This window comes from Synchiropus splendidus, chromosome 14 (genome assembly GCF_027744825.2).
Source record: "Synchiropus splendidus isolate RoL2022-P1 chromosome 14, RoL_Sspl_1.0, whole genome shotgun sequence".
Classification (NCBI taxonomy): Eukaryota; Metazoa; Chordata; class Actinopteri; order Syngnathiformes; family Callionymidae; genus Synchiropus; species Synchiropus splendidus.
The window spans coordinates 4,940,308-4,965,655 of record NC_071347.1 but is presented as its reverse complement, the minus strand read 5'-3'; the positions used below and the strand labels follow the sequence as shown (position 1 = coordinate 4,965,655).

General features: G+C 42.3%; 2 protein-coding genes across 5 annotated transcripts in view; both read left to right on the top strand.

The window, feature by feature from the left end:
• pot1 (protection of telomeres 1 homolog) overlaps positions 1 to 16,822 on the top strand; it is a 95,537-nt gene extending 78,715 nt beyond the window's left edge. For 3 of the 4 annotated variants that reach the window (XM_053886570.1, XM_053886568.1, XM_053886571.1), the window contains 10 exons: positions 8,635 to 8,819; positions 9,161 to 9,249; positions 10,308 to 10,331; positions 10,637 to 10,793; positions 11,982 to 12,166; positions 12,232 to 12,367; positions 15,221 to 15,303; positions 15,481 to 15,575; positions 15,779 to 15,884; positions 15,959 to 16,822. In XM_053886570.1, the coding sequence (XP_053742545.1) occupies positions 8,635 to 8,819; positions 9,161 to 9,249; positions 10,308 to 10,331; positions 10,637 to 10,793; positions 11,982 to 12,166; positions 12,232 to 12,367; positions 15,221 to 15,303; positions 15,481 to 15,575; positions 15,779 to 15,884; positions 15,959 to 16,065 (1,167 nt within the window). In that variant the 3' untranslated portion in view covers positions 16,066 to 16,822. The remainder of the gene's footprint in view (positions 1 to 8,634; positions 8,820 to 9,160; positions 9,250 to 10,307; positions 10,332 to 10,636; positions 10,794 to 11,981; positions 12,167 to 12,231; positions 12,368 to 15,220; positions 15,304 to 15,480; positions 15,576 to 15,778; positions 15,885 to 15,958) is intronic. The other variant, XM_053886569.1, reaches the window with a different exon arrangement.
• Positions 16,823 to 17,725: 903 nt separating this feature from the next.
• On the top strand, positions 17,726 to 24,366 carry gpr37a (G protein-coupled receptor 37a). The gene is made up of 2 exons (XM_053885537.1): positions 17,726 to 18,861; positions 20,883 to 24,366. The coding sequence occupies exons 1-2, from the start codon at positions 18,049 to 18,051 to the stop codon at positions 21,708 to 21,710; spliced, it is 1,641 nt and encodes a 546-aa protein (XP_053741512.1). The 5' UTR covers positions 17,726 to 18,048; the 3' UTR covers positions 21,711 to 24,366.
• The last annotated feature ends 982 nt before the right edge of the window (positions 24,367 to 25,348 follow it).

The window sequence follows — 25,348 nt, the reverse complement described above, 5'->3', positions numbered from 1 at the left end:
CGGTCGCAATGCTCCAAACGTCTCACTGATTCTCATGCTGTTGGTTGCCATGACAACTGTTGTGGTTATGTCAGCGCGGTGAGGCGATTTTTCTCTTGGGATTTGTATTCCTTCAAAAATGAAATATCCTCCCTCTCACTGAGAAATGGAGATAATAAGAAGCAGCCGGACTGCTGCCATGCTGGACTTGGCCCCTGTCCAATTTATTTGTTATTCATCAATATTCTTACAACACTCTTGGTGATATATGGGACCCGGGCTGCATTTTATTATTCTACTACTAGTGACAATTAGCATGTTATCCATGTTGTGATAGAAAATAAACAGAGATTTGTGTCACTGTGAAATACAATCATTCCATTTGTACCTTTCTTTATAACAGCAAATGGTATATGTTTGTTTAATGTAATTTTTTTTTCTAAATTTAAGTACGCAAAGCATCCCTATACAATGGTGTATCACGATGTATCACTATATATATATATATATATATATATATATATATATATATATATATATTCTACACAGTGAAATTACGTGCCTTTCCTTATTTTAATGAGTTTTTTTGTCTTATTCTAATGCAGTGTAGCACACATACACAGGAAATTGAAAAGATAAAGTGCATCAAGTTTGTCACTGAAACTATTATTGCAATGAATGTGTTACTCATTCAAGCTTCTAAAATGCAGTGCTGCTCGCAGTCTTTGTAAACATGAGGAACAAAGCACATTTAATCACTGAGAGCACAAAAATCAAATTTTGCTTGGCTGAACATTTTGATAAAAAAAAAATACTAACTAAAATTAAAAAAATTAAAGATAAAATTTCGACATAGTATTGTAGGTTGAAGTATCACAATGGATTTTGTGAATATTTATGTTGAAGGCGTTTTCTTTACTTTAAATTGTGCAGTGCCAAGCTGTTCTAGCCCATGTGCATTGCCGGCCACTGCTCCTATGTTCCCTCCACCTCCACAGCTGGTGTCTCTGCAGCAGCATGGAACTCCGGGAACAGTGGTGAAGTGTCAGGAATACGCTTGTGCTAAAACAGCACATTTAGTGCTTTAATATAAATGAAACGCCTCCAATTTCAATGGTCTTATATGACGATCTTAGTTGTATTGGCGCATGATGGGCTTTCAGGACACTGTTTTCATCATTGGTACAGTTGATTTCTATGGTGTAGACTGCACCACTGCACCGCCAGCATGGTTTATGTGTGTGCAAAATGTATTTCCTTCCCAAATTGAGTGCAGCCTATATTCTGGTGCTCAGCAATTGCGTTTTCCTTTTTATACTAGCTGTGACTTTCGCTTCATATTTTCACATTTTAAAACTTCAAATTTTGTATTTAATTATTGTTAATGGTGAGTGTATCATATTTCAGTCTTGTCTTGTCAGTGTCAAGTGTCAGTGTGAAAATGTGAACTTAATAAATCCTTCCATCTGTGTTCAGCTGTGATTCAGAGAGCAGCTATATGATAAGAACAAGAGCATAAGAGTCACCATCTGACTGTCGGCCATACTCATGGTTGTACTGTGACCTGTGACTAGATGAGTCATATTATGCTCTAAACAGTACTTCTCTCAACTGACTGTGCACAGCTTAAATCACACCTGTGCACCGTGGATGCCCTTATAGTGTGCCGTCCTTTCATCTGCCCTCTTGAGTTTCCTGTTAGTCCCTCAGCTGTAGTCACACACAGCCCTACTTAATTCTCCAGCAGCCAAGAGAAAACACAGCCAGACCCCAGAGTACTTACCGTTGTTTTCCTCTGTCTCATTTTGTCAAACATCCATATTCCCCTTGAGAGAAAGTATAATCCGGACACGGTCTGGGATTTTCCAAACAAAAATACTGTCTGTTTGGTTCTGTTGTTTGCTTGGTGTCTGGGTTGGCTTGAAGTGCTCCTGAAATAATCCTAATTCGAATTTGTGCTCATTTTCCTTCATTTGTGAGACTTCTGAAATGAGTCTTGTGGAAAAAAGGTAAAAAAAAAAAGGTACATAACTATTGAGGTTAAAGAACTGGAAGGATCGAAGACTGTGTGCTGCTCTGCAATAGACAAAACTTGGAGCTTAAAGTGGAAAAGTTGGTGATTCATTTGTTTCTTTCGCTCCTCTGTTGAGGATATGTGCAATGATGCAAAAGCAATTTTCCGTTTCCTTTCAAATTAACTGACTTTGTATGGGTTGAACTCGTTTGCTGTTTAAACCAAAATTACAATCCACCTCTAACTTTAATGAAGAAAGTTTAAAGATGCCTATAGTTTATGATGGCTTTGATCTGTGATTGTCAACACGTTGAAGACATCTTGTTTCAGACTCACTGTCACATTGGATCATACAGCAGTCATTCGGGTGACAGGTCATATATTGAGGTATGTTTTGTGTCTTGAGTCTTGCATGTAATGACACCAACCGTAGCTTGAGAGTCTTTTCAGTTCTTTATTGCGACAAGAGTTCATGAAACAGGCATCTTAACATTTTCCATTTGGTTGGACTGGCTCACAGCATTGGTAATCCACTTTAAATTCAGCCTTGAAAAGCTGACAGTTTTCTAGTCTGAGTGTTTGAGTAGCAACACCACTGAATCCCCAGGGGATGAAGCAAAATGTAAGCAAGATGGCACCAATGACAAAGGTGTTTAGAGGAGTGCGATGTAATGTTCATGCAATGGACTTATCCCTGTTCACAATGACAATGGTGTGGTGCCTCAAAGTTTGCATAGCAAATCTTATTTGGTCTCAATTTTAACATCTGATTTAAAAGTTCAGCATGTGCTGTTGTGGTATTTTACTGATGTGTGATTTATTCTTCACAAATAAACAGTTATTTAAGTCAGCGTTTCCTTCTCCTGAGAATATTGGTCTCCTGGGTTTGGAGATCCCACGGGAGGTTGAGCCCTCCACTAGTTTGGATTCTGAACCACATTAACCCTTGTGCAAGTGCTGCTTTTAAACCAGTCCTGCTCCTATATGTCCTGAGCCTTGCACCAACAGTATACTCAAGAGTGCAAACTCTAATCCTGGTGGGTGTTTGTGCCGTCAGTTGTAGTCATATCTTAAGTCCCTATAGGCAGTAATTAGAAATTGTGCGGCGCCTGTTCTTGGTCCTGGTGAGAGCTTTTTCCTCCTGCCTAAAAGTAACTCCAGATATCCGACACTTTCTCTTCTTGTAGTGGGTATATTTGTGCTGACAACATTGTTCTTAGGTTGACTCCAGGAAATTGCAATTGGCTTGACCTGTCTCTAGACAACGATTTCTAGTGCATGCTGAGTATCAAAATTGAATCAGAAGTGGAGATGCACAGGTTTTCATAGATGATAGTGGGAAATAGAATGTACTTTGTCCTTTAGGAGTTTTGTTAATTGAACTAGAAAATGGAACTATTACTAACTAGTTTTCCCATTCATTTAAGCATTCCTGACTGCCTACACTAACTTCCTAACAGGCATATTCTGTCACTCCCACCAAGAAGGATGATCTATGTCCATATATTAAGCCATTTTGGCGACATCACAGCTCATATAACATCGCTGTGAAGACCTTAAAAGGAACTAGCAAAGAAGTGAAATGTAGTGGAATCAATAAATCATTTTTATTTCATTACACATCAACTGTTTTATCTCTCAGAGTGAAATGGTTTCTGTTACACTTCGCTCCCCTGAATCTGAAAAGTTTTTGAGCAACTCGACAAAAGATATATTGGCTTGGAAAGAATGTTTCTTTTGAAACGATGGAACCCCGAAATCTTTTCTGACCTGTGAATCAGCAGTCAGAGCACATCCATCATGATAGAATGGGAGGCAGAAACAGAATTCTCGCTGCACTTCCAGAAAAAAGAAACAATGGTTACACATTTATCAGCCACTCCTCGTCACTGATGCCTATGGAGTGCAGGTTTTTAATTGCTGCACGAGGTAAATACATGGTCATTGATTGTCATTGTCCTATTTTCAATAATCCACCAATACTATGCCTAAACGCAAAATGCCACGGCGGGTTTGCAGGGACATTTAAACGCCCAGCTGAGTCTTGCTACTCACTCACATACTTCCATGCTTTCATGCAGCCCATGTAGTGCTGAAAATATAGGTCTGACATCATCATGTGTGTCAGTCAGATTTTTATGTTTAACACTATCATTACATTCATTATTTGGCTATTCCACTTAGAAGATTTCTATCGTATTTCTAATTAAAAGTACTTCAGGAAAATGAGGTTTTTAACTGTATTGAGTAGTTTTTCTATAGTATTGAAGCAGTTGCAGTCAAATCACACGACGATGTTATGGATTACATATCCAGTGGTTATTGTTTTCCTTTTCAAATTAAAGATTTTTTTGGAAACAAGAGAACATGCGCTAGTGAGATATGTGGAACTCTAACATTGTATCATATTGCTAAGTAGATGATATTAGTTTCAAAAGGCAAAAAGCCTTTTTTTTCATTTGCTGTCGTTTTTGTCATATACCGCCAGGTTCCTCATTTCAATCCAAAGTATTCTGTTACACACTTATTACACTTCAATGATATTGCACTGATCAAAGCTCATCTTCACTGCACCACTGTATCATAAAATGCTTACTGAACACTGATGGGTAGAACATCTGGTCAACAGGGGTGAGGTTGATCCTAGTTGAGGGATAAACTAAAGCTAAAGGATGATCTAAAGCAAGTAGGTGGAGAAATGGCATGGGGAAATACCTAATGTTGCACGAAACATTATTTACATGTAAAAAGTATGTTATATAAATAACCAATTACAATAACGTCAACATCGCCCACAGGGATTCATTCATTTGTCCCGATCTGCTCTGCATAATCATGTTAGCCGCTTTCGTATTGTTGAAGCTATTTTAGTTCCTCAAACCTTCTCAGCTCCTCTTCCTACTTCTCACCTCCGCAATGTAAATAGCTGTCACCAAAATAACGCAGTGTGATGATTCATTCATATAAACGTAATATTAACACAGGAAACATATTAATGGGAGTTGTGACTAAGATTCTGATTCAGTGTTGGTTTCAATAGATTGAGCTGTGCGTCTGGCTTGAACAGATCCTGCACTGAACACAAGATTTTAAGTCTGTTATGTTGCTCGATGTTGCTTGTTGTGGGTGTTTTGGTGTTGTAGTATTGCTACAGTGACGTAGGATGCTGAGTGGAAACCTTGCCTGTCCGACCCCCAGATTCCTGAATTTCAGGATCTCATTGATGCATTTTGCCATCAGATCAGCTGGTCTCACGGGGAAGATTTGCAGCAGGATATGGGATGAAAAAAACTGTTTCTCTGGCAAAAGGTGGACAGTCATAGTTAGATTGCAGGACAGAACCTTCTCCAAGTGGAGTTGAAGTATCTTGTAGCCGAAGGACAGACAGACTGGGGTTGTCTAGATAGCAAAAAGGCAAAGCTCTAGATCTTGGTTGATCTGTGTTCTCTCTTTCTCTCTCTCTCTCTCTCTCTCTCTCGCTCTCTCTCTCTCTCTCTCTACTAGGTTTCTCTGTCAGGTGGTTGGTCGTGCTGGGCAATATGACTAAAATTATTTACTCAATCTCAATTTTTCAACCTTGGCGGATATGTTTTTGATGGTGTTGTTTTGTCTGGCTGTCTTGGAAAAGTTCGTTTGCATTCAATAAACTGTATAATTTGCATTTGTTAAGAAAAAACCTCAACAATATACATTGTTATGCCCTGTTTATGAAACGAATCAATACCATTCGACACCGAAATGTTGCAGAGACAATTGATCATTTATGTAAAGGCCTAAATGATGGCCAGAAATAGGTTATTTCCTATTTGTCAGCGTGTGCCAAATCCTCCCCTTTATCTCTGTGATGAAGATGGCCTTCTATGGCCTGTTGTGAACTTAGATATACAAAACATTGAGCCTGACTATCCCGTATAAATCATCCCACGCTTGACTGCAAGAACCTCGTCAGAAGGCGAACATATTGCATGGTGCCAGAAAGGCAGTTATATTACTCACCGGGATTTATGGATCAAATACTGACAAACTAAAACGAAAAGCTTCAACACTTATTGAATTTCAGCCACGTTGAATTTGGTGGCAGCAGCTGTGAAATAACTGGAATCATTCCTGCACCCTGGCAGCTACAAGTCCCTCCATCAATCAGCTGCTGACATATTTTCTTCATTTTCTTGTCTTCGTACTGTTTCAGCCTTTTGTTGGTGCCAGATGTTTTCTTTTTATATTTCTGACATGAGCACAAAATGTCAACATATGATGAATGCGATCATATATTTGGAGGGAAAATGCACTTCTCATCACTTGAGTAAACTTCTGCTTGTTTTTTTTTTTTTTGGAAATGCACTCTTTCAGAGAGGAAAACTCAACGGTATGAGATCATTTTGTGGCAGTAGTGGCAGTACCACTGTCCCATTGGTTCATCCCTCTGCTCCTTATGTGACTCCTGCAAGGAGGAGAAGCCACTGGAGATTAGCTGGTAATCCACCTTGACTCTGGCTCAGTAGAGCGAGAGAAAATGGCTTTGAAAGAGGCTGCAGCTTTTGATGATCCACTTTTAGTAGTCATCCTTTTGCTGTAATGCAATTAATGTTTCAATGATATTGTGTGTGTGTGTATATCATTGTCAGTCTATCATTGACTAAAGTCATGCGAGTATAAAATAGAACAAAACCATGCAACCTTCTATCAGTGGAAGACTTCACTGAAGAGGAGAGGGAGGATACCTTCCTGTTGGCTGCAGGCATGTCGTGACAGAAATCCGAGAGGGACGGAAAAAACGTTGTGGTTCCTTTCCTGACTAGTGCAACACCCCCATCTGGTGGACATTAAACTGACTCTCCTTAGAGTGAACAAAAATACAGAATGAACGTTTATTAATGAGCTGATGTAGTTAGTAAGAGCAAAATACAGGCTGAATAAATTGCCAAATACAAAAGAAGCAGAAATACATTTGGTCGCATGGCTCGGCTGTTTCTAACAATTCTTTTCAAATTTAATTAAACTTTCTAAACAGGCACTCGGCAATATTATCATCTTAAATAGTTGAGTTTTGTCTGACCCTCTTTATACTGAAGTAATACAACGATAAGGGCTGAGAATGCTTTATGTTTTGCTGTGATAAAGTTTTTTATCCCCCAGTTAAGATGGGCTATTTAGAGATGTGCGACTCCAACTTCACCATCTTCTTTATTGCCAGGTATTTTCGTGCAGGGAATTTGACCATTTTTCATCCCTCTCTCTGCAACATTACATGACTAATCTACTTCTGACAACAGAAAGGGAAGAGACAACGTATGTTACAAATTCACAACCTAACAGTGACTTTGCAAGTCACTGTTAGGTTGTGAATAAACCAGTCAAGGTCAGTAGCAGTAATATATAAAAGTCAAGAGTGCCGTTAAATCACATCAGAGGTCATATAAAACAATAAAGATCAATTGATTGTAATACTTTGAGACACCGGTGACTTTTCAGGAGTTGAACCTGTCGCATCTTCTGTCGCTATATGGAATGGTCTGGTGAGCTACACATCTAATATTCAGCTTGATGTGTTTCTCCGGCTCTGGTTTCTGAGGATGTGACTCTGCTTTTTCAGCAGTGAGCTTCCGCCGACATCAGCTACTTCACAGTCGCACTTACAGATGACTGCCTGACAAATATTGTATATTAAATATTGTATTATTTTATATTGGCAATGGCCATATGTCATTGTGGGAATGTCTGTATTGTCTTGGCTGATAACGTTCCAATTTGATGTCAAATTGAGTGCCCCAGGTCTTTATCTCTGGCAATATGAAAAATAATAGTGCTGCATAATTTATGCAAGAGGATGTCTGTTTTTAAAATAGTTTTCAACTGGTGAATGGGGTCAAAATCTCCAACAGAAGCATGGATAGTTCAGCCCAACAACAGGAATCTGCTTGGTACGATCCAGAAGAAATCTGATGCATTTTTAATCTTGATTATTGCGAACGAAAGAAAGAGGGAAACAGGTGGAATTGTTGTACTTTATTTGGTAATACTGTCATAACATTTCAGGTTTTAATTTAAAAAAAAAATCTCAATTATTAAACCAATCCTCAAGTGCAGATTATGTTTTCCTTTTAAGTAGAAGTTTTCATCTCTGTTATTGCTACAATCGCCACAGGCTGCAGCAATTTTATTAAAAACAAACTTAATCTCTAGGTGACACTATGTTGCCGTTAAAACCTGTTATTTATTCATCATCTTATTTGTGCAGAATCTCAGCGTGGGATAATAGATAAACTTCTACAGCTCAGATGCCGAGGAAGTTCGTGATGGAGAGGTGTGAGAACATTGAGTGCATCACAGTGCCTTAGCTCAGAAGCACTGTGCACAAACTGTGAGGCAATGTGTTCTGGCACGTTTTTATCAGGATAAGACTTTTTTTGTTGTAGTTTCAGAACTCAACACTGATCACACAGTCTGCACTCTATGATCCTGCAGCAACTTTTCATTTGCCCTGTTGCATGTTCTGTTTACTCCTGTAATTTGAGTCTGTACTTAGGACCGTAGGTGTGTAAGTAAATGATGCGTCATCATCGGTTAGATCCCTGATCGGATGCTTTTAGTTGTTATCACCTAACCTTGTGTAATCCGTTGTTTTCTTCATTTCATTTCAGCCTGGAGACTTTTTAAGGGTCTACAACATACATGCAAGTCTGGGATCAGATAAAGAACCAGGTGTCAGAGTTGATACAGGTGGGGAAGGATGTCACTTGACCTTAGCGCTACATGGAGGCACGTCATATGGCAAGGGCATCCAAGTTATACCTGAGACCAGCCCTGATCTGATGGACATGAAGAGGTATGAGTGTAGTACAGGGGGTGACTGACACTGCAAGGCAGAACCTTTCTATATAAAAATACAGAAAAAAGTATGTTTGCATGTTGCAGAAACTCTATCTCTGTGTGTGTGTGTGTGTGTGTGTGTGTGTGTGTGTGTGTGTGTGTGTGTGTGTGTGTGTGTGTGTGTGTGTGTGTGTGTGTGTGTGTGTGTGTGTGTGTGTGTGTGTGTGTGTGTATATATACAGGTATATATATGACAAGAAGGATGACAATGGAAAAAGCTGGTCATCACATATGTTCTGATCTGTGTATGAATTGAAGTAATTTTTCTGATAAGGCTTTTGCTTTGTTTCCCTGTAGAATAATGAATAACATTGTTGATGATATAAAAGATAGTCCGTCTGATTCCGACATGCTGGACGTCTGGGTCACGCCGCCCGAATCACCAGGTAATAAAGCTGTTTTGGTGTGTCACTGTTCAGCAGACATCAGCTTCAAGTTGTTGCCTTCTAAGCCTTTTAAAGGACAGTACCAGAGAACCGCTGTTGAGGAATCAAAGAAAACACTTCCAAAAATGTTCAAAAATCATGTTTAAAATTCAATAAAAACACGTTGAATGGAATATGTAAGTACTGTGTGAATAATATATTTTTTTAAATGTCAGTTGTATCAGTTTATTATGACTCCATATGGCATGATGATCAGTGGGACAATGACGTGTTAATACAAATGGACTCATTAACGCGGGGAATAAAAAGACAAACAAATGTGGAAAACCAAAGGCTATAGCCGTTATTAAGATGGAACAGGTCATTTAAAAAGAATCTTTAACTCGTTAAACAAATTCGTATGGGAGCATAAATATTGCAGTCCTAAAGAATGGAGTGGCAGTTTAGCCTGCCAGTAAGTAATGGTGATTGATTCAGTCTTATCTCCGACGGCTGTAATAGTTTAGACCACTTAACAGTTGACAGCTTCGCATTTTTGGATAAGTACCCATCAATTCTGTGAACGGAAACAAAGCATAAAACCATCATTATCACAGTGGCGTTGAAGATTTAATTTCACTGCTTCCTCTTTACATGAAAAGCTCAAATAACTTGAATTAACAATTATTACTGTTGTTTTTTTGTGCATTTGTTTATCTTTTTTTGCTCTTAAACTCGGTTTGCAAATGCTAGATTATTTCATCATCTTCCTGGAACTCTTTCACATTTAACCACAATACAAAACATACTGTCGCTACTTTCATATCTTCGATGCCACTAAGAATGTTGTCTTTCTTTTTCTTCTGTTTCGTATTTATCTTCTCAGTTTGAAAGAAAAATTAAAAAAAAATTTCAAAGTGTTTTTGTTATTTATTTTTAAGTGTCAATCATAAAGGATGACAACATAATCTCAAATGTTTAGACCTGGGTTTGCGCTACTCTTTAAATGAGCACAAAATCCACACATAATTCAATGCACCGATTGATTCATTCTTAATATCTTTTTCTTCTCATTGCAGATTGCCTGCTTCAGTTTTGCATTGGTATGAAATATTTCTCTAGATTTCTCATAAAGCTTTTGCTTAGATATTAATTTTTAGGCGTTGCGTGTGAACAAGCAGTTTCCTTTTGTTAGGAATTATTTGCAGTCATGTGACACAGTGACGATATGATCGGAAATGATCTGTTTGTGAGCTCATATCCTCTTTTTGAATCTGCTGCCCCTGAACTTCCTGTTTCTGTGCGCCAGTAGACTGGCCGCTTGAGAGGCGATGGCAGGTGAATTGATGTTCTGAAGAGAGGCTGCGACACTTTTATGAACTTGGCATGCTTGCATGTGTCTCTGTAGGAAGAATGTGCACTCACAGACTCCAGTCGGTGTCGCTGGCTGAGGTGAAGCAGTCTGATCCCGGGGGACGACATCACGTAAGAGTCCAGCTGAAATCCTACGAGCCACAGCTGCTCTACCAGTCCCTCAAGCTCCACTGCAGCGAGTGTTTGACTCTGTAAGTTCTCCTCTCTCATACTTATCTCACTATGACTGTGTGTTATTTTTATGACTCATAATATGATCATACTCATTCAATGTGATGTGAATGCGGAAATACTCATTCAGTATAATGTGAAAGCGGAAATACTCATTCAAGAGATGACGTGGCAGTTGAAGGGAGTTTGTGGTGAAGTGGTGTGCGAAATAGTTCAAGTACTTTTAGCAAATCCCCTTAATTCAAGATTCCCTGACTGGATAAGGCATGGATGAAATGTTTGACCGAAATTAAGGTCATTTCAAGTTCAAGCCTAAAAGGAAGATTAATAAGCTGTACGAGCAAATAGAAACCGAATGGTGTGGCCACATACATTTAAACATTTACATAAAGAATTGCAGGCCTTTTCTTGACCTTACTTGTCAGGAAGATGTACTGTAGTTTTCAAGCGACACACATGTCTGTACTCTCCTCTGTGATACTGTAAATAACTTTCTGCTGCTTATCCCTGTACCTTCTGTAAGCATAAGGAAATCCGGGTTTCGTTTTACGCTGCAAACTTATTCGACCTAGTGATATCTACTGGGATAAAACTCTAGAAACCACTTTGTTTTACATCTTTCCTACACAAAGCTTATGATAGCTACCTCACATCGCAGGTTTGTGATGTCATTAAAAATGCAGCTGGAGTAATTTTCCAGCCCAGCTGACAGTTGGTCCATTCAGCGTACTGATCTAAAGATCCATTATTAATGGTTCTCCCAAACCACGATTCTCGCAGAGTATGATGGGAAACCAGGTGGATTTGAAACAGTTTCTCTGAGCGAGACGATTCCTGGTGCAATGTTTTCATCCGCAGCCTTCAAAGATCGGAATGGATGTTTGTCCCAGGATACTTGTTAGATTCCAGCAGCTTCACAGTTCTTTCATTTACAGTCTTGACCTTGTGCCTTGTGGTGCCTTTCTAACAGTCAATAATCATCTTTGCTTTTTTCAATGTTCAATTAGAGGGGCAAATCCTCACATGATCTCACAAGCTGGTCGATGATGGTGCCGCTGCTGCGTTGCCATGGAGCTAGTTCACAACTACCACGTCTCACTTGACATATTTGCGTCATCTTGAATGCAGTAATACGTTTTAAGCTAAGTGCAGTAACAAAAGGACGTTAATGTCGAGGTCCTCTTGCTCTCTCATTTTCCCCTTCACAGACAAGAAGTTCCAGATGATGATGCCGTGGCAAGAATCTTTGAAGAGGCATTGGGGGACTCAAGACTCAGTTCCCCAGCATGGCTGATCCCCATCCCGATCTCCAGTACACACAGATCCAAGATGGCTTATGTTTTCAGACAGGTAGCCACTAATGTTCGATCCAATGGAGGCTTGCTTCTCAGAGGTAAGAGCACGGAAACATCGATATACTTTGCATATGAGTGGCTCAGACAATTTGGTTGTCTGCAGGTTGCACTCTGGAGGAGGCATGTCAGCTGACAACACTGGTTACCAATGTTGTCCCTGTGAGAGAGTCGGAAGGAAGAATTGCTCTGCTAGATCTGACTGCTCCGTTTCTCTTCAGGGGAAAAAGGCGATTTTACGGGTAGGACTAGTAAAATGATGTCTGTCAATGTGAAGAAAAATGAAATATCTTTATGATCAACAACATTTCAAAAGTCCTTTAGTGTCATCAAGTTGAACCTCAACAGAGATGACAGTTTCCACAAATGAGGAATTCTACCCTTATTTTGTTTGATGTGTATCATCAAAGTTAGGATGGTCACAGAAGCCAGAGCTCCAAAGTAGCTTACAGGAGCTAACGGGATGTTGAGGCACAAAACAAAGGTGTGACGCGAGCATTGTTGAAGGCAGTGGTAGGAGAATCTGTTAAAAACTCGGAGGGAAGGAAACGGCTGATCAGAGAAGTGTGACTTGTCGACATTATGCTGAAAGGGCGAAAGAAATCAACCACTGCGTCCCACCCGCTGTCTGAAGGCAAAGGAAGCTCGGTACAAGAAACCACTACGCGCTCGATGAGGGAGTCAGCAATCTGGAAGTGTAGGAAATGAACGAAAAATTTGAAAAACAAAAATCAAGAATTAGTGCTCAAGATAGCAGCAATGAGTCAACTTCAAACTGGCTGAGAGGAAATAAGCTGACAAACTCAGAGAAGAAATAAAGGGAGGAAAATGTCAAAGTGAGGGCAGAACTCAAAAACTGTACTGTGGGGAGTTCATCTCTGAAAGATAAAACAGAAGAGCTGAAGAGGCAGAACACAGCATTGAGTTGATAAAAAACAGTTCCTGGAATGGAAAACTGAGGCATGCATTCTCCTCCCTGCGACGCTGTCGGTCCTCTTCAAAGAGATGTTCAAGTGACCAGCGTCTGTGCTTTTACTGTGTCCGTCACTTTGCACTTGGGGAAATCAGAATGGACTGCTGTGGGAGACACCTCAACCTGTCTGGGAAAACAAAATACAAAAAGGTTTAGATTAGAAGAACTGTTGTCTCTGCTCCTTTTCGATCCGTCAGACCAAGTTTATGATGAAAACTTGTATGTTTGAAGTGGATTGAGATCAATATTTATTCAATTAGAAAATTGAATGACAAGTGTTTCCAAAATTCTAAGATTTAACAATATCTGGAGATTTTCCGCTGGAGTACTTGTGCGTGTTACAAGTTCAAAGAGGCTGTATCCTGCATTTCCAAATGTATCTCTTGGCATTTTCATTTGTTTTGCATCAACCCACATCCAATAGTCACTTATCAGTAGGGCACAAAATTTAATGATGAACTTGAAATGTTATTATTATCATAGAAATTTTCAATGAAGCAATCTTAAAATTGTTGTCAAGGAATTAACCATCTCTGTGTAACATTGCATGTGATGAGCCGAAATGAGTTTTGGTTTATGAAGCATGTATTTTTTTAAAGTATATGAAGTATATCATTTCTCATATCTCCATTCACAGAGTGCATATACTTACACTCTGTGAATGCAGTTCACTTCCATGCGTACGTTCATGTTCAGACAGTATTCCAGCCGACACAGTGGTAATTTGTCGATGGCAGGATTTGTTTCATGCACCAGCCCGTCTTGTGATTTCACTCCAATTTCCCTGAGATTCAGATGTTTACATGCTGTCAGGCAGAGCTGCAATTGAATCTCATCAGTAAACAAATATGAGGCTGGCTCATGTGTCGTGGCTCCCTTCATACATGTTAATGGCGAGCGAGGCTGCTGTATCTCATATTCATATGGATATCTTACGTATGCAGTTGTTCTGCTGAGCTACATCTCTCGCAGACTGATGAGAAGAAGCTCTACAGCGTGAGCAGACCGACAGTCACTCAGATAAAGTCCATGCTCCAACAGCTGCTTTTGTGGAGGACAACTGAGTTTGGTGAAAACAAAACATTGTTTTCATCATTTTAGCTGATAACAGAACAGAGCAGTTTTTCCTTTGGAGAACTTATTTACGCAGATTTTTTTTTTTTTCAGTCTTTCGGTTGATATTTTCGCTCAATATTTCCCCAGAGTTCAAGTTCGTTCTATATAGACGGACTAATAATATGAAGGACCATAAATGACATATTGATAAACAAATAAATTAATGTATAAGTACCTGTATAAGACCTGTATGTCCAAATAAATGGACAAATGTAGAAAAACAAATGAAATAAATGACAACCTATGATGAACAAATGATACTCTTTAAGGCAGTTGTAGCTGATTCAATTGCATTGTTAGAACCAATTGCTTAATTTGCATACTCACACTTGGAATGTCGAGATGAATAAAACACGAAAAGTGATGAAAGATTAAATAAATATAAGGAAACAATTATAAATGCAGCAATAAATTATGTTGAAAAAACAAAATGTATAAATAATTAAATGTACAAATTAATAAAAGTCTTAATGTATCATAAAAAAATGTACAATAAGTACAAGTGAGAATGTATATATACACAGAAATGGCACCATTATTTGACAAAAATAAAATCTGATATAATTTATTTGTTTATTTTGACATTTGTATTTATTTTGACCTTTGTTGTTTTTTTTTATTTATTCATAATTATGTCATTTCTATTTCTTCATATATAACTTGCACCCGAGTATAAGTGGCACCAATCAAAAAACTGCGTCATGAAGATGAAGAAAAAAAGACATCATTTGTACTGGGAGACTGCGAGTGACATTTTTGGGGGAAATGTATTTTACAAAATGAAGTGGCCATTGCTGGGTCCATCCCTGTAGGAGCCTGGCCTGTGCAGGCAAACTACAGTCCCACAGGCACGGCACTGTTCCTGCCATTTTGTAGTTATGATGTTTCTCTCTGGGGTTTTTTCCATTTAAAAACCACCATAATCCTGCCCATTTCTCTGAAGCTGGTGTAGAAGGACGGAGTCCTGAATGAAATACTCGGTGATGATACATTGATGATGTTCCAGGTGTAAGCATTGCTCCAATGCGCAGCTGGTCGTACCACAATGGCAAGGCGTCCATACCATCAACGAGGAACTTGTTGCAAAAGGTGAGAGTCAATCCCTCTGTCAGTGAGGTCACTCTGGTGACCTCTAGTGGGCACTGTGTCCCAGCAGTGTGACTTCTCTGTAAGTCTCTTTCAACATGAACATGAATCTGTGCCTAGAGTCTAGAGGACTCAAGTCTTCACAATCTTTCACTCTCTCTGTTACACGTGTTTCTCAAGCTTTTGGAATTCAGATGCTGAAGTATGTCCTGCTGTTTAAACTGGAGCTTCAGGACGCCACAGGCACGCTGGACGCCCTCTTGTGGAGGGACGCGGTAAGTCTGGCCTTTTAGCTGCTTTTATCTGAATGGCATGAGGATGATCCAAGAGCTCACCTTGCAACACAGTCAGAAGTAGTTATGGTCCCACTGTCGCAGCTGCTCTTCACTGAAGTTGCTGTGTCTGTTTCAAACTCTTATGAGTCTGCCATTGTTTTTCCATCCATCACCTGTTCATCTGATCCACTTCTATTCACCAGGAGACATTTTTCAGCGTGTCAGCAGACGATGCAGCAACCAATCAGGAGGCCCAGGACAACATCCGCCAGACCATGGACTTCCTCTGTCCACAGGAGGGCAGCAAAGGTACTGTAGCCTTGCTGGTGAGACGATCAAGTCCAGTGTGGTTTTTCACAAGGGTCATCATGTGGTCTCCTCAGCTGAGCGACCATGGCTCGAGGTGTGTCTCGCCACGTACCAACCAGACGACTCACAGAACCAAACATGCTACCAGATCTGTGACACCACCGTCCATCGACCTGCCTGACCCTCAAACTCTAGCAAGTCACGTCAGCATTTGTTGAATATTTGAGTTTCATATGTTCATCTTACAGTAATGTATTTGCAAATATTAATGAAAAATAAATCATCTATTTATAAACAGTCGTCACCTCACCTGTCACCTTAGTTTCCTTTGTCATTGACAATTCTACCATTGTTTGTGAACTGTGAATTATTATATTTCAATTTCAGAAAAAAAAAACCTACTGTCACATTCACGTGGTGCATTGCTGAAAAATTCAATAATTCCTTGAAGGAATCCAAAAACTGAAGGAATTTCCTCCACAGTTTTACTCGCAATTAAAATAGTGAACACGCGGGGGCGCTAGTTGCGGAAGCCTCTGCTCACGACCCACGTCTCATGCGCTCTGGATCGCTCTCCCTGCAGCGAATTGACTGAAAACATTAGACATGTTTATCGGTTTCGTGTTGAAGCTTGAGAATTGTGGTCTTTCATTTTTTTTTTTTCTGGCACCAAATCAATAAGAAATTAAGATTCTTGTGCAACTGTTGAGTCGCAGCACAATCCTAAATCATTTTTGTTTGGGTCATAAAAGACCTGTCAACACCCTCACCAGCTTTCCCTCACGATTTCTACGTCTGTTCGGCACCTTTCTTTGGTCATGTTCAATTGACCTGACATGCCATGTCAGTATAGTTCAACACAAGCCCGTGAGTTGCAACTCCTCTGTCATTCTTATCTCCACCGATGGAGACTTCTTGTGTTTGTCTCACAGTTTTGAATAAAGGATCTTGACAAATATTTTTACGTTTAAATTCTTGAGTTTTTCTGTTGACCCTGTTTCCCTTGACACACCTTGTCCGTGTACTTTGTGTCTTTGTTCCGTAATTCTCATGTTCCTGGCTCAGACCTGGAGTTGTTGTGACGTTTCTCAATTTGCTTCTCTAATCCCTTCATTAGTCCGTGTCCGCACCTGTAAAGTCAAGTCGTCTCCAGTCGGAGTAAGGATGAGTTATTGCCTCTATTCTCCTAACCACCATTCAGTACCCTTTTTCTGCCAACATCTGTAAGCTGGTGGATCTGAAAGGTAGTGAACTGTGAGTGATGGTTTCCTGCCGCCTCAGTGGCTCACCATGGTGTTTTCCAAGTTCACCCAGCGCCCTGCACAGGCTTGCCAGAGCTTTTCTATCTGCCTTACACTGGCGTGTCTTCAACCTCACCTCAACTGCAAATCATCTCCTGAGCGAGTGCTCAGTTCTGCAGTAATATGAAGATCAACCGCCTGACCCACACGGACACCCCCAATTCTCAGGTCTCTTTTTTTGTAGTCTGTCCTTTTTCTTATTCTTTTCCATTTTTGTCCTTTTTGTTTCATTGCATTTTAATATTTGACAGAAGATTGATCAAATGCAAGTTGGATCAGACCACATCAACTTGAACACCAGGGTGGAAATGCTTCAGAGATGAGTGAACTCTTCATTATTCATTGTTTTTTAGTCTGTAATTAACCAAAATCAATCTATTGGCCTCTGAACTCAGTTCAATTAAAATGTCACTGTTAAACTTCAACTGTAGATAGATTTGTTTTACTTATTCATTTGAAAGAAATTGCTCCTGACGAGCCTCGCATGGCGTTTCATGAGAACATAGTCCCCAGGTTTCGGGGGAGTCTGACCTCCAGCCCCCTCCCACCGCCCCCTCTCCTCCTCCTCTCCATCTGACTCTCATCCAGCACAGAGTCGCCCACACCCCGACATCCGTTTCGCCCTCCCTTCATTCAGGCGTATGGATGAAACCCTTCACCCTCTCCTCCACCGGTGATGACGTAGTTCTGTGGCCGCTCCCAGACGCACATGCCTCGGTCAAGTTCGAAAGTGACCTGCGTCATGAAGAGATGGAGAACATCAGAAGTGTAACAGTCGGGCTTCGCTTTCTGAACTTCAATATGGACGAATTCCGCGGACCGAGTTGTTCCACTGTACGTAGTTAGCGAGCCGGACGTTCAAGATGCTGCTTCTTTTCTGGAGGTTCTGGTGCGTGTGGGTGTGCACCGAGGCGGCCGCATCTCATCTCCACTGGAACCGAACAAAGACGGCGTTCACCCTGGATGAATCCACCACTCATGGCCGGGTGGAGCGCAGAACTAGCGAGCGGGACTCTGAAGGGGAACCTCGGTCTGAAACTTTGGCTCCTCAGGTTCCTGTCGGTGACGCACCGGCGCGTAAAAACGCAGCGCTGCTTTTACGCGGGGAAGACGCGACTGAAGTGCAGCTGAACTGCAGTTGCAAATCTGCAGATGGTTGTTTAAAACCGTGTCAGAGAAGAAGGCTGAGGCTCAGCCTGCGCAAGAGAGCAAGAGAAAAGCGCGGAGAACCGCCGCAGGCTCAGGTTCTGCCCGCCGCCATGGCCCAGGAGCAGGACCCCGAGGTCCTCTTCGGTCTGAACATCACCGACTACGAAGAGGAATACATCCTCCCTGACTTTCCAGACAGCACGCCGTTCATCCCGCTCGACCCGCGGCCCAGGCGCAAGCAGGTCCGGAACCCCTTCTACCCTGTAACGGCGGAGTCTTACGGCGCGTACGCGGTGATGTTCTTCTCGGCGCTCATCTTCACGGTGGGAATTATCGGGAACGTCTCGGTCATGTGCATCGTGTGTCACAACTTCTACATGAGGAGCATTTCCAACTCTCTGCTGGCCAACATGGCGCTTTGGGACTTCACAATCATCTTCTTCTGCCTGCCGCTGGTCCTCTTCCATGCGCTCACCAAGAACTGGCTCCTGGGAGACTTCACCTGCAGGATCGTCCCTTACCTCGAGGTGAGTCCAGTGTGTCATCCTGGAACCGCTCTCAGGTACAGAGCTAAGCAGCCTGTGGAGCTACTCCATATTTCCATTGCACCTGAAGAGTTTTACAGGAGGAAAGACATACATTTTTCGTGTCACCAGATAAAAACCTCGATCTGCTGCAGTGTGATGAACAAACCCAATACCATATTGGTGCGTTCCACTTAAGGTACATCCCATAATAGTTGTGACAACTTACAGGACTCTGAATTTGAGGTCTGGGTGTGGCCCCCGTAGAAGGCCTGCAATGACTCCTTGGCATAGTAGACTATGATTGACTCTTAAAACAGTCACGTTTGGCTTCATGACTCAATGAATCATGACATCACTGCTTTCTTTCTAGTTACCCCGATTCACATTTAGAGGAGAAATGGCTGCAGGTACCGGTCCATTGAGTCCATTTGAGTGATTCACATCTAACCATTGACGACACTACAATCATATTTGTTTGTCTAGCCCAGGGGTCTAGAACCTTTTTGACTTGTAAAGCAGTTATTCAATATCAAGTACTCCTTAGTATAAATGTGACTTCTGGAGCTGCATGGTTTTGCCATGGCTTTGTGGTCTGGTTGATGCGTGTGACTGGTGATATTGTCGCAGTACCTACACATACTCATTGGGTGGCGGTGTATTTTTGGAGGGGCCTGACTGAAGCGGAGCACGCGGAGCATGTGCTAGTGTCTCTTATGTAAACAAGCGCTGTGTCCACAACTAACAGTTTTGAGTCAGTCAGAGTCGAGCCCTAAGATTTATGTATGATCCAGATGCAGTCATCACAAGAGCCACATCTGACTCAGCAGGTTCCTGACCCCAGGTCAACCTGTTCACATCATATGCTGCCGAACTGACTGATGGTTGAGACTTGAATTGTGTCCGCAGTTTACTTCTGTGTTTGATCTCCCATAAATCGTATCTCAAACCAGATTCTGTTTGCACTGGCGAGTCGACTGATGGGTCATGTCCAGGCCCAGGAGTCCAGCTTTGCATCTGTTGCTCGGGATTAGTGGCTGGTTGAACTTTCACCTTCTCTGTTTTAGATGTGAGGAAGTTTGGAAGAGAACTTTGTGAAGAAATAACTGAAATATCTTGGCAAGTCTCGCTGAAGATCTGAAGAGGGACTATAACACTGTCACGCTGTGTGAAAGTTCATTCTGTAGCCACACAATGACACAGTCATGGTTCCGAGGGGACATGTGGGATGAAAGACCATGACCACTGTTAGAAGATGGCAAGGTGATGGGTGCTGCAGGAGGAAATCCCAGCGCATGATCAGAGGTACAAGGTGATGAGATCAGAACAGGAAAGGAATGTGTCTTCAAAAGGGTCAGGATAATGGCTCCAGCACCAATGAAAGGGATTCACAGGTCGGTGTTTCCCTCACACGCCAGCCTGGGAAGGGATCCAGTTGAAAGACTTTCATGATGGAACCTTCACACCCATTGACCCAGCCTGAGATAAAGGAGGACAATAGGCAGAAGAGCGCCCTCGCCTTCTCTCTCGCTCCGACTGCATCTTAAATCAGGTTTAATGTCGCCTCCTGAAGCTTCGCTAATCTGATCATCATCACATCAAGCAGCATAAAGCAAGGCGACGCTGGCTGTACATGTGACCAGCTCTCGGCCAATCAGAGCAAAGCTGGAGATTATAAAGAAGTCTGAGACTGAGATTAGAACCAGGTGACCCCAAATCTTTTCTAGCCCCCAATTCTGACCACCACCGTTGTCATGAGGCCAAGATACTCAGGCAAATGACCAAAATATATAGCAGTGTTATATCTAGTGGATCTAAATATTTAATATATATTTTTAGGCATTTTAATCACAATTATTTAAATATTGAGATTTGTCAGATTATTACATTTGTGTCGATGCCACCAGCCAATGATGATTTTACTGGTAATCCCGACAACTTTATAGTCATTAAATTTCTCTTTTTGTGTTTCCATGTGTTTCCGTCCGGCAAAAATGCTGACAAGGCGTTTTTCTTTTCCACAGGTTTCATCCCTCGGGGTCACGACCTTCACCCTCTGTGCCCTCTGCATTGACCGTTTCCGTGCAGCCACAAATGTGCAGATATACTACGAGATGACCGAGAACTGGGCCTCCACCACGGCCAAGCTGGCGGTCATCTGGGTGGGTGCGCTGCTGCTGGCGCTTCCCGAGCTTCTGATCCATCAGCTGGTCAGGGAGGACGGGGACCTGCCGGACGTCACACCGCGTGAACGCTGCGTGGTTCGGATCTCCACTGAGCTCCCGGACACCCTGTACGTTCTCGGCCTCACTTACGACGGGGCGCGTCTCTGGTGGTACTTCGGCTGCTACTTCTGCCTGCCGACGCTGTTCACCATCTGCTGCTCGCTGGTCACGGCGCAGAAGATCCGGCACGCTGAACGCACCTGCGTCCGCGACACTAAAAAGCAGATCCAGCTGGAGAGTCAGATGAACTGCACGGTGGTGGCACTGGCCATCCTCTACGGCTTCTGCATCATCCCCGAGAACATCTGCAACATCCTAAATGGCTACATGGCTGCCAGTGTTCCCCAAATAACCCTGGACGTCCTGAAGCTGGTAAGCCAGCTGCTGCTGTTCTGCAAGAGCGCAGTCACGCCGGTGTTGCTCTTCAGTCTCTGCCAGCCCTTCACGCGGGCCTTCCTGGACTGCTGCTGCTGCTGCTGTGACGAGTGCGGAGCACCACGCTCGCCTGCCACCGCGTCCAGTGATGCAGACGACTGCGCCACCACAGAGATGGAGCTGTCGCCCTTCGCCACTCTTCGCAGGGAAGCATCTACTTCCACGTCCTACGCCATCGGTACACACTGCTGAGGTCAGCATCACATTGGACTGCAGAAGTGACTGACTATAGTTTTCAGAAAGAAGACAGTATTAACCGTAGCCACTACCTTAGTATGTGAAGTAACACCTTCTGAACACTGCAGGAGCTCCAATTGTTTACAAAGACCCCCCTTACACCTGCACTCCATATGAACATTCATGTGAAGCAAAAAATAAAATGGCACTGCTAACTGAAACCAATATTCAGCAACAAAAAAGTAACGAAGAAGAGAGTTAAACCCATAAACCCAGTAATAACAATGAATATGGTAATAAAGTAATCTTAGTTGCAAACAAGAAAGTAGATACAACAGCGTTTGCTCTGCAGGTCTCCATGCGCTATGGCATCCGCAAGGAGAGACAAAGGTTTTCTCTGAGTTTTTGTTGTGATTTTTTTCACTTGGCTATGTGAAAAACAGCTGATATACTGAGTGAGAGTAGAAAAATAATTTGGGCTGAGACCGATAACAGCTTTCTGAAGCAAACAAAGAGCCTTAAAATTGATTCTTAAATGCACAGGAAGCCAGTGCAGACACTGGTATGATGTGCACTCTCTTTCTATCATGCCCACTTCCTGGTGAAGGTTTGGACAGCTAGTGCCAACACGAGGTCACCAACAACAAAAAGCACACAGGGACCAAGTCTAAAAACCATCTAAAAACCCCATTATCATGTTGTATTTACAGTTATTGTACCATTGTTCATCATTATATGGAATGGATCGATATCATTTATCATCCCTTATAATGTGTAGTGTGTTATTTCAGAAGTGTGCACCAAACGGAGGCAGCCCTTCGGGGGACCTGCGAGACTGAGCAGCTCTTGGTGACCCCTGATGTGGAGTGTGCAGGAGTATACAAGGGTTTTTTTTCTCTCATCTTAGCGGTGATGTAAGACATTGTAGTACATATGCCCGGCCTGTTGGCGGTGTTGTCATGTTGTAGCGACAAACAAATAAAGACGATGACATTGCACATCTCAAGCCATACGCTTGAGTGCTGTGCTACATTAGCATAGCAACCTGTTCACACAAGTGTGGATGCACGTGGAGGTCGAGCTGGCGAGAACCCCGACGAATGTTGCAGCCAAATTCAGGGGTGAACAGTAGAAGCTGACGGGGAAACAAGCGTGTTGGACCAGTATTTATTTTATGGTTTGTCTATTCAATGTGAACCTGACAAATTTCATTGTTCTGTTAATTGGCTCTTTACTCATCGGACTCGACCAATGCCATGCTGTTTTACTATTATTTTTATTTAGCTGTGGTCATCGCACAACGCACTACAGCAGCGGTGCCTCGCAGCAAATCATCATGCGAGTCATGAGAGAAACTCATTGTGTTCATGCTTAGGTGCATGTTGTTCCTGTCCAGCTCCAGCAGCAGGTGTGAAGGATGTGAAGGATCTGAGGCACCGCTTCTCGATGTTAGTCACAAGTGTAATACTTGAAGCTGCAGCAGGTGCAAGTCCGGTGCGATGCTCTCGAGTGAATGTCCACACTGTGTTTGTCACCACTGTGTCCTCCCGGTGTTGCCACTGAATGAAGGGAATGATTTATGTCATTGCTGAGTCATGTTCCCCTTTCAAAGGAAGAATGTAATACTTAATACCTGAGCATTGTATTCGTGTTTTGTTAGTGATCAATAATTCAAGTTCTTTTTCTCTTTAGATTGTTTTTAATCATGTAGAAGTTGGAAAACTGTTGTAGAAATAGGACGACACTGGCTCATGTTTATTTAAATCTCCGTCACATACAATCAATGTTTTGTTTAGTTCTGTGAATGATGCTGTCTGTTTCAAAGTCCAGAATATTTTTCTTCCGTAGTGGCGGACGAGGAAGGATGAATTAAATTAAAGAGAAAAAAAATGTATTGATCCATCATGTTATTAACTTGGGGACTCACGGCGAGGCTCCTTCTCACCGCCCACTGTTTCAGGTTGTCGCCAATATTCGCCAGACTTCCGAAGCCTGGCGAGTCTCTTTGTCCCTCCACACATCCACCACTGTTTGTGCAGCTCCCTCCCTCACCGTTACGAACCAGTCCTGACCTCAGAAACCTAATAATTGTCTGTAAAAGTTGGGAACAATTTGTCAGTTTCCTGCAGTGTCATGTTCTCGCTCCTGTCATGACCGCTCAGTCGGGTAGGACACAGGCTGCTCTTGTCCCGACCAGCCGTCGTCATGACGACAGAGGGAGTCGGACTGTCAGCTGGCGGAGACTGTGGAGGGACGTGACTTGTTAATGGCGAAACAAGTTGTCAGTGTGTGCTGTGACCCGATGTGATCTGGACAACATTTCTGTTCGCTCAGAAAAACATCAGCTGCTCCACAGATAGTTGTTTGATGGAACTAGTGGAACGGCGTAGACGCTTTGAGGTCCCACTCCTTTAGATGTCAGCGAAGTTCATGGTCTACATTGCTATCTTTCCAAAACCACACTGAATGTATCATTTCACTTTGGTGTGACAACATATATACAGCTATATTCCCTGACATGAATTCAGAAATGTTTTCAAGTCAGAGGAGGGTCACGCCTCAAAATGAAGACTCCTCACCATATCTTTGAATTGTCCTAAATACCTCAACACTATTCAAGCCGGGAGGCTTTAAGTTCGGTTTGGAGCGCTCTGACAGAGAGTGGCCAACCAGATGCCAGAGTCATCATGCTGAGATCTAAAGGAATGCAGGAGCGAATGAGAAGGAAAGTGTCTGAGATCATTCTGACTGGAGCAGGTTCTGCAGCCATTTCTAAAGTGCTCCCGTGAATCATAGTGAGCGCTATGATTCACAAATGGCAAAATCATGGACAAGTGAGTCTTCCCAAGAGTGGTCGACCACATTACCCAGAGAGGACAGCCACGCTGCACCCAAGTTTTAAAGAACACACTGACACCACCATACGAAAAAGAACTAAAAGTCCTCTTATTTTTGCCAAAAACAAAACCCAAAACACTCTACACATTGTGGGCCAGCGAGACACTATTTTTGGAAGGTGTGTGCTCCCTTATATGCAGACGAAGAACATCATAGATGTCCTGAAGGAGAATGTCTGACCACCTGTCACCTCAACCTGGAGCGAACTCGGGTTCCCCAGCAGGACAATGATCCACAACACATGAAGTCCCTGCCTGAATCCCCTTGAGATGCTGTGGCATCAAGGGAGTTCATGCTCCTTCAACAATTCTGCAGAGATGAGCCAAAACTCCACAGCTGGGAAAAGACTCATTCCAAGTTATCACCAGTTAATGTTAGCTTCATGGGGCAACTACCTTCCTTCTCAGGACCATATAGGTTTGGATTTTGTTTCTCTTCACTTTTGACTTCACTTCAAGTTGTGTGAGCTCCGACTCACGTTCAAGTTTGTTTGATGCTTCCTAAACACACAAGCATGTACTGTACAGCCACTACTTCAAGTTAATATTCAAATTAATATTCAATATTCAAAGCCCTGGTGCTCACTGATTTAAACCTCTATCCCTTTAGCCAGAATATATTGCCATCACAAGTTAGCAGAGACTGCTGCCCACAATACGTGTCTGTACTTGACTGTCATATACAAGTAACATCCGACTTACGTCCACCCGTACTTACGACCACGGCCAGCTGGCATCGCGTACGTCAGTTATGGC